The 9131-nt window shown below is 43.9% G+C and overlaps 1 protein-coding gene across 4 annotated transcripts in view; it reads left to right on the top strand.

Annotated features, from left to right (window-relative positions):
- Positions 1 to 3116, top strand: part of enox1 (ecto-NOX disulfide-thiol exchanger 1) — an 83329-nt gene extending 80213 nt beyond the window's left edge. For all 4 annotated transcript variants that reach the window (XM_056389343.1, XM_056389344.1, XM_056389342.1 and 1 more), the window contains 2 exons: positions 940 to 1025; positions 1762 to 3116. In XM_056389343.1, the coding sequence (XP_056245318.1) occupies positions 940 to 1025; positions 1762 to 1893 (218 nt within the window). In that variant the 3' untranslated portion in view covers positions 1894 to 3116. The remainder of the gene's footprint in view (positions 1 to 939; positions 1026 to 1761) is intronic.
- The last annotated feature ends 6015 nt before the right edge of the window (positions 3117 to 9131 follow it).

Here is a 9131-nt window from a genome sequence, read left to right as displayed (position 1 = left end):
CACTCACACACACACACACACAGACACACACACACACACACACACACACACACACACACACAGACACACACACACACACAGACACACACACACACACACACACACACACACACACACACACACACACACACACACACCCTACAGTTCTCTGGTGGCACTCTTCCATGTCGACAGGCCTGGTGGAGGGAATTGAATTAAGCCTGTCTGTAATTGCCAACGTTTCGCCACATAAATCAAGGAAATAAATATTGGCTGTGCCGGGTCCTCTAGGGGACGCCTCTCCCCCCATCCCAACCCCCCCCCCCCCACACACACACACACACACACACACACACACACAGCCCTCCCCCCCCCCACACCACACACACACACAAACACACACACACACACACCCCCACACACACACACCCCCCCCCCCCCACACACACACACACACACACACACACACCCCCCCCCCCCCCCCCGCTGCATGACTGCCTACCTTTGCAGGACCTCTCAGAAGTAATCAACTGAAGAGCGTTGGTGCTGCAGCAGCAGTTTTTACGGGGCCATCCCGTTTGTTTATTGTGCAGCAGCTTCAGAAACACATAAGAAAATACGACTCAAACATTTAGAGCTCCCCCTGGAGGCCTGGAGCTCTGCCCTCGTGTTGTCGGGATGTGCAGGTTCATGTGTTTTGGTTTCTGCATTTACAGCGTGTTTGTTGTTGGTGTTTTTATTTTGTTTTCCAGCAGCACGTTTCGTTCTTGTATTTTCGGATGTGTTTCTCAATCTGCAGCTCGTTTGTCCTGATGAAGAGTTTAGGACTGTTGCAGCGTGTTCGCCCTCGTCGGCCGCCGTATGAATCCGCCCGACAGCGAGACGTGTTGGGTCTCCCTTCAGTCTCACTCCTTCTGTCACGCCATCAGTTCGTCTGATGACCTTTCCTCTTCTCTGCAGGCATCATATCGACCTTCCTCCACGTTCATCCGTTTGGCGCCAACCTGGAGTACCTGTGGTCGTACATCCAGAGACTGGACTCCAAGGTGACGCAGCTCACACACCTGTGTTCCGTCTTCCTGGTGCTTTGTCCATTTACAACAGACACATCAGCCTCACGGATATAATGGCAGATCGGTCACCACACTAATAATAATACCAGCGGTATTAACACCTCCCACTGTTTCAAACAAAGGAGGAAATGAAAGTAAATTCAGGGAGGAAGCAGCATCATAGTGATGAATGAAAACCATCTCTTCCTTTAAGGCCTTTGCACACCAAGTCCAAATTTTTCATCTGCATTTTTTAAAATCCAATAAAAACCTTGCACATGGACTCTGATGTGTTTTATTATTTTATAATTGCAAAGAATTCACAGACAAAATGGTCGTCAGGCAGCGAGGAGGATTTCATGGTCCTCTCACAAACAAGAGAAAATACTGGTCCATTAGATCCTGAGAAGATCAAAGGCCTTTACTCTTAATCGACACCAAAACCTCCTTGTAATAATGAGAGAGTAAGTCAGAGTTACTGTGGTGAGATCAGGTCCAAGTCAAGTCCATCCGAGTCACCTGTCTCAGGTCTAAGTCTTCAAACTTGTAACTGAAGTCTGACTTGGTTTAAGTCATGTGACTCGAGTCCTTCACCTCTACCTGTCAGTAAACACACGAGACAAAGTTTTGAATGTTTAGCGCCACCCAGTCAAAAGTCTAAAGGTGTGCTGCTCCTCGCCCGTCTCTTCTTCTGCGTCACGCTCTGGTTTCTGCTCTCGTCCTCTCTCAGGTGTCGGCGGGGGAGCTGGAGCGCCTCATGGTCCGTCTGCCCACCATGTTCAGGCAGGAGCTGAGCGGCGTCGGCGCAACTCTGGAGAAACGCTGGAAGTTCTGCGGCTTCGACAGCCTCAGCTCGGCGTGACGCAGGAGGACGCACACACACACCGGGAAAACACACTGACGTGAACTAGGTGCACACAACACCTTGGACCTTCGGATCTGTGTGTGTGTGTGTGTGTGTGTGTGTGTGTGTGTGTGTGTGTGTGTGTGTGTGTGTGTGTGTGCGCGCGTTCTCCAGCCTCATGTCGGACCAGATTCACAGCAGCATTGGTGTTCACTCAAGCAGACACTGGAGACGGACGCTCGGACCTCAGAGACCACAGGAGGTGAAGTGACGGGGTTCACCTGGGTTCACCTGGGTTCACCTGGGTTCACCTGGGTTCACCTGATCTTCACACTCGCTCATGTTGAGGCGGTTCTCCAAACCGGAGTCTGGGTCCCTGGTTGTCATGTCGTCGGTGTGAATCGACAGAGAGTAAAAGAAGTTAAACCAAAGTGAATCCTTCATGACATTTACACCTTCGCTGACGAACCTCACTTCATTTAAAACGGGAGCTTCCATTTTCCTGCTCGGACCAGGACCGGCGTCCAGCTGTGGCCCGGCTCCTCCACCTGAGAAGCAGACACGTTTATAATACAGTTTACAGTTGTCTCAAACACAGCAGCTCATTTACCGCCTGATACTTCTGGATGAAAATAACAGAGCGAGAGAGAGAGAGCGAGAGAGAGCGAGCTGCTCCAGGGTCTGAAATCATCCGACCAGCTGGGTGTGAAAAGGCTCCAGGCCTGATGTCAACGTGCGCTCGCTGCCCGGCGTGTCGCAGAGGTCACGGACACGACCGGGAGGGGTGAGGGTAGACGAAGGACAATAACTGACGGAGAGGGGGAATATTTGTGTTTTGTAAAGGACGATATGAGGGAGAGGACAACGTTCAATCATCCCTCTGGATTTATTCTGTGTTCAGTGGAAGCAGCTACACACTGTTTCTAACGTTATTAATGGTCCGGACTGTGTCCTGCTTTTTTAAAATCTACGTCTCAGAGTTGATGTTGCAGATGTTTTTTTTCCTTCTGAATGGTGACGATGATGATGATAAGAGGAAGACTGCAGATCAGGACAGATGTGAGCTGTGAGACGCTGACAAGACGAATGATGAAGACTTGTCCCTCCTTTTCTGTGTTTCTAAAGACCACATGTTGTCTATTTAAAATGAGAAAAAGATAATTAAGTGATTTTGTATTGCACTTCCATAAAGTTAGTGGACTGTTTTTTCTCTTATTTAAATAAAGATGCTGAAAATCAAACGTCACAGTAGTTCCACCTTTACTCTGGAGAACGCAGCTGACAGGATGATGTAAAAGACTCGGGGAGCTGCTTCTGATGTAACACGGGCGTAACACACACATCTGTTGATGGACACTGTGTGTGTGTGTGTGTGTGATATCTAAATGAAAATCTAGGGCAGAGCTTCACTGTGTCAAACACACTCTCTCTAAACCTACAGACTGAACACATGGACATTTTTCAGAGGAATCTGTGACTCACTGAAGTTCATACATAAGAATTCACGGTTTCTCTGGTTCAGGTTTATGAATCTCACTCATCGAGAAATTGGGCAGATGTGCACGAGCATCATTTCCACAGAGATTAAACCAAGGAAACTGTCAGCTGTAGATGGATGATGGCAGCGGCGCATATCGCGACCCGTTTCAGAAAGACACCAAATCTTATAGTTTGTAAATGTGAATCTAGACGTTCACTTGAAAGAAAGAGAAATGCATCATCTACTCAGTGGAAACCAGAGTCTGGTAACTGTGTCACAGCCGATCCAACACGCCTGTCTTCAAACTGTTCAACACTCGTTCCTCCGTCGGTCTCTAAACAGCGTGAGACATAATAATCCTGCTGTCGTCAAACTATTGATAAATCAGCCCAAAAGACTGAAAACAAAACCAACAGCTGATCGTAGCAGAGCTTTTTCAAAGTAGTGCGGTCATGTGCGTTATTGAGCTGAAACTTGAGCCCGAGCGTCAACAAAGGTCCTTATTAGTATCAGCCATGATTCCTCTCCCACAGTTAGCCAGGAGCAGATTTACTGTCTGTGCCACAAGTGATCAGACGGAGAAGGACCAGACAATTTCACCGAATGTGAAACAGGTTAAAACGTTCATCAGTTCATTTTAGTACCATCACTGTCCCAGTTCAGGGTCTCACCCTCCAGAGACTCTGTCACAGCGGCCCGACCTGACCGTCCCATTTCTAAGGCGCCTTCAAATGCGCCCTTGTTTTCCTGGACAACGAAGAACAGCTGGCCCCTTCATGGTCCAACGTATCCCAAGATTCATTGTGCACCAGTAATAAAAGTAAAGATCAGTGACAGAGTCTGAGCATCACACTGTTAAATGTCAGTGTTGTGTTTCAGCTCAGTCCAACAGCTGACGTCTAACCTGTTCAAACCAAGAGGCTGAAAACTAAAAGTTTTCCTGAAAAAAAAAGGAAAGAAGTTACATGTTGTCAAGGTTGCTAGGCGACAGAGGCTGCACTTTGCGACACAGCGGTGATGGCGGGCACAGCCGAGGACGAACGTCTCATTTCGGTTTGGCCTTCGTTACGAAGGGCCACACCTTCGTAGAACTCGTCCCCCGAAGGATGTGGCCCCTGAACGGGACACCGGTCATGTGAGTGAAGGAAACACACACACGCTTTATAACTGAAGTAAACTCCTCCCATTCGAAGGTGATGTCAGTCCGTGTTATGAGGTATGTCGTGTGTTAAATGAGAGTTGAACATGAAAATGTTGAAATGCTCAAAATAACACAAGTTGCCTCCGTCTCTTCAGAACAGTGTGATGCTTCTGTACAAACCAGCAGCTGAAGCAAAGCAGCGAGGGGAAGGAAGCCGCCGCCAGCTGTTGAGAACAAATAGTGACATGAACAGTGAAGGGCCCAGAGAGAGAGAGGACAGGCTGCTGTTGACACAGTAAACCTAACAGAGACATAAATACTGCAGCCAGTCTTCTTCCTCCACGCTGCACAGGCCGCTGTGTGATCATGTGTTCCCTGTTCAGCAGTGGGGTATAAATAGTAAAGCACTGCCCCAAATAGTGAAACTGGTTTTCCCTCCTCCGTCAGGCCCGAGGAGACGGACGAGTGAAGTCTCAGTCTGCTGAGGACGAGCGGCAGCGCCGGGGACGTCGCAGTTAGCGCTCGGACGAGACGTCCCTGTCTCTGATTTAATAATAAACACTAATCTGACACGTCCTATTCATTAGAGCTGACAGCAGCCTGCACAACACAACCCTATACAATGAATATGTTAATGAGCAAATAGAGTTTGGAACTGCTGGTGTTTTAATCAATGTCACAAGGTTAAACTGAAGAAACAGGGAAATGTTTTGAAACTGATGCGCCATGAAAATGATGAGAGTAATTACACAGACAGTCTCATAAGAAGACAATGTCATTTCAGATGAATAAAACCATTATCATGAATTTAAAAATGTACAATTGAACATAAATGATGAAATATATCAAACGTAAACGTTTTTTTTTACCATCAGCTGTTTAGATATTGATCATGATTGGATATGCAGCCACACAGATGTGAATACAAAATAATGAACCTGTACTGGTGTGGTCTGTGTAGCAGCTTGTTATAACACAGTTCGATTTATAACTAGTGTCTGTAATCATTACGACAGGAGCAAAGGCAAAGTGACGTCAGCTGTGTCCCTGTTCAGGGGCCACACCTTCGTCGACCGCGAGGGCCGAACCGAAATGAGACAGTCTCTTCTCATCGACAGCTACCTGGCAACAGTCCACGGTGTGGTAACAACATTCAATAAGAGTAGCATCAGAAACAGCTGCAAACAAGAATCACTTTCCCCACCTTCCCCTTTCTCCATTTTTACACCTGTTCCCTCGACCTGTCAATCTTTCTTTAGTCCCACCCACCTATAGGAACTCTGTGGGTTACACTACAGTAAAGGCTGAATAACATCTTTTTCCTTTGTTCCATTAGTTGTTGTTTTTTTTACTTTTGGTTGCTATAGCAACTGTTGTAAATACAACAAAACATCTGCTCCTGATTGGGTGATGCTAACTGATCAGTACAATGACGCAGGGCTCTGACTAACATCTTAAATTTGTCCATGTTTTCAGCAGAAATTTTCTTACATTTCTCATAAACTATAATAAACTGAAGAAATGCAAATTAAACAGTTAAGTCTCTGTATGTAGTCTTTCAACTAAAGTGGGGTTGGAGACTTAATTACAAATAACATACACACCACTATTGACTTTATAACACTTTTATTTAATATATTCAGATGTAAATTTACAATATCAACCAATTATTCACAAATAGTTCTTCAGAGCCCCGGGATGATCTGAAGAACTAAAACTGGCATTTCTCCATTGGTCTATCTGCCTGTTAAGGTTCCTATAATGAGGAGGTGATGACGTCACCTCTGAAAGAGGGGGGCTTTGGAGCTGAGGGGGGGGGGGGGGTCTGTTGTGTGATAAACCATTGTCCTGCTTTCCTCCCAGTGCATGCTGGGATACATTCCAGTAATTCAAACTTTTTTGTTTGAAGTTTGAAGTTTGAAGTTTGATGTGATGAAAAAAAAGTTTGTTACATTTCATCCAGAATTACAAAGTTTGAATGTAGAAGTCACATGAATGTAAAACTAATAAGATTCACCCTGAAATTACAGAGAAGATCTTTAAATTGTTCGTATGGACATTAACCTTTATAATAACAAGCTACATTTTTAATTACAGATAATTACTGTCATTTTACACAGATTTGTATGTAATTTAAGAAAGCAGAAAAAATACTGTATAAATAATACAGTAATTTTTCTTTACAAAAATGAGAAATAAATGTAATTCATTATCATTGGCATGATGATTTGGCTGTTAATTCACAGATGATTTCTGTCATTTTACAGACTTTTGTTCACAATTCTTTTGTCTGATTGTGTGTGTGCTAGAATTGGTCCAGATGTGAAAGTAGCATCTTACAATCATCGTGTATATGGACCAGATTCGGGCCGTGGAACTGGGCGTATATTGGGCCAGAAGAAAACAAGCATGTGGCCCAAAGATTTCTTTTGCTTTCACCATCTGCACTATGTCTGTCAGGTGGTAGGCAGATGTTTTTCTTTGTTAATCTGGAAGCTGATTTATATATAAATTAAAAGATGTCTTTGCACTCATTTATGTCACATATAGCTAGTATTTTATTAATACTATAATTTTACATAATAATAATAAGCCCATTTAAATTTGACGTCTGAATTCAGCACTTCTGCTTTTCCTCCTCAGTGTTTCTGTCCTCTATCTGTCTCTCACAGTCCCTCCCTTTCCATTTATCTCCCCTGTCCTCTCTCTCTCTCTCTCTCTCTCTGAGCTTCTGTTGTTCTTGTGTTTAAAGCAACATCAAATACAAAAAGAGAAGAAAGAGGAAGCAGCTGTCAGACGTGGATGATGATTCCTCAGGCCTGTAATTACTTCCAGCTCCCTGTCCTCTCTCTGTTGGACAAACAAACAGAATATTATATCCTACAGAGGTCTGATTAACTTTCTCCTCCTAAACTGGTCACACAGAGGATGTAAATAAGTCTTCCTCTGTCGTAAAATAGAGTTCAGTAAATTGATCTCAATGTTTTCCACTGGGGCTCAGACACACCTTTTATTGTCTCTCTGTTTAAGTATTGTAAATAAAAATTTCCATTTATCCTGAATTAATTTCAACAATGAAAACGTTTACATTTTTTGGTCATGAATTATTATTGTTTCAAGTCAAAGTCAAGGACCTGCAGACTCACAAGCTTTGTCCCAATTTAGGGAAAGCATCTTTTAGAGGCTGCGGTGCACGAAGGTTTGGCCCTTTGAAGCCGCCGTAGAACCACGAAGGCTGAACCTCCGCAGCCACGGAGGATTTTCGCTGTGCATCAGCAGCTGTTCCCACTCTTACCGTTGCATCACAAAGCGCCTTTTGGAGCTTCCGTTATTCGAATTGGGACACAGCCACAGACTTCAGCGAATAATAATATATGTTGATCAGAAGCTGATTTATCTGTTTGACCTGTTTGACTGTCGGTGATGTTCTCTGAAGAACCAGTTCTTTGAACTAAATTCATTTAATTTGACTAAAATACCTTTACTTTTTAACAAAAATCTGATAACTAAAACTTGAAACTAAAACTAGATAACTCAGGAGCCAAAGTTAATTACTTTTAAAGTTAAAGACTTTTATGAGTGTAAATGTAGAAATGACTTATTTTCTACAAATACAGTATATTTCATATATTTCAAAGCCATGTTTACTGCAGTACTGACTTCAACCTTGTTATGATTCATATGAAGATAATAAAGGATTTGGGATTTTCTTAAAGACAGCTGAAGTCTGAAACACCGACCATCTGGTGTTAATTAAAAAACATCAGCCAAGCAACTAACCTGCCTCCTGGCCAAAAAAATCCTGACTTGGAAATGTGTGTGTGTGTGTGTGTGTGTGTGTGTGTGTGTGTGTGTGTGTGTGTGTGTGTGTGTGCACGTGTTGCTGGTCTATAAATAATGTGTGGAGCAGCAGTGTTGTGAGGAGGCAGAGGGAGCAGCCCTCCATTAGCTGAGCTGCATCTCTAATGAAGCCTGTTGACAGCAGCTGTAATTAGCCTCAGCTCTTTGTGTTCTCATTGTCGACTGCGGTGTCGAGGCATTTCTTCATATCCCCCGCCGGTGTCATGTCTCGTCACTGCAGCCTGCTTGTCATTACACCTGGCAGCCATTACTGTGAGAAATCTCTTATGTGAAATTGTATGTAGGCCATTGTGGTGCTGCTGTGGTTGACAATATGTGTGACTGTAAATGATGGCGTCAAATGGTGCATCCAAAACAAGTTGTTGCACTAAGTTGTGATCCTGCAGGGACTTTAGGTCAAGCCTGTACTGAAGTATAACCAGAGGAGGGAAGTAATGAAGTACTCCAGTACTGCTCTTACTGCTGGTATCTGGTGCTGATGTAAGTCCAGTATTCACTGTCTTATCTCTGCTTTGGTCTCCACTGACTCCTGAGAAAAATGTCTGAGCCTGTACTTATCAACAGTGGTGGAAGATGAACTCATAGTTAAGCTAAGTGCAAACGTATCAGCATCAGAATATACTAAGTACCAGAAGTAGTACTCATTATGCAAAATGGGCCATTTCAGAATAATGTATATTATATTACTGGATGATCATTTTTGATGCATATTTTATAGACTGCTAGTTGTTATTGTACATTGTCATTTATTTCTTGATTACATATTGTATTATT

The sequence above is a fragment of the Seriola aureovittata genome, chromosome 11, assembly GCF_021018895.1.
Source record: "Seriola aureovittata isolate HTS-2021-v1 ecotype China chromosome 11, ASM2101889v1, whole genome shotgun sequence".
Taxonomy (NCBI): Eukaryota; Metazoa; Chordata; class Actinopteri; order Carangiformes; family Carangidae; genus Seriola; species Seriola aureovittata.
This window is presented reverse-complemented; position numbering and strand designations above follow the sequence as displayed.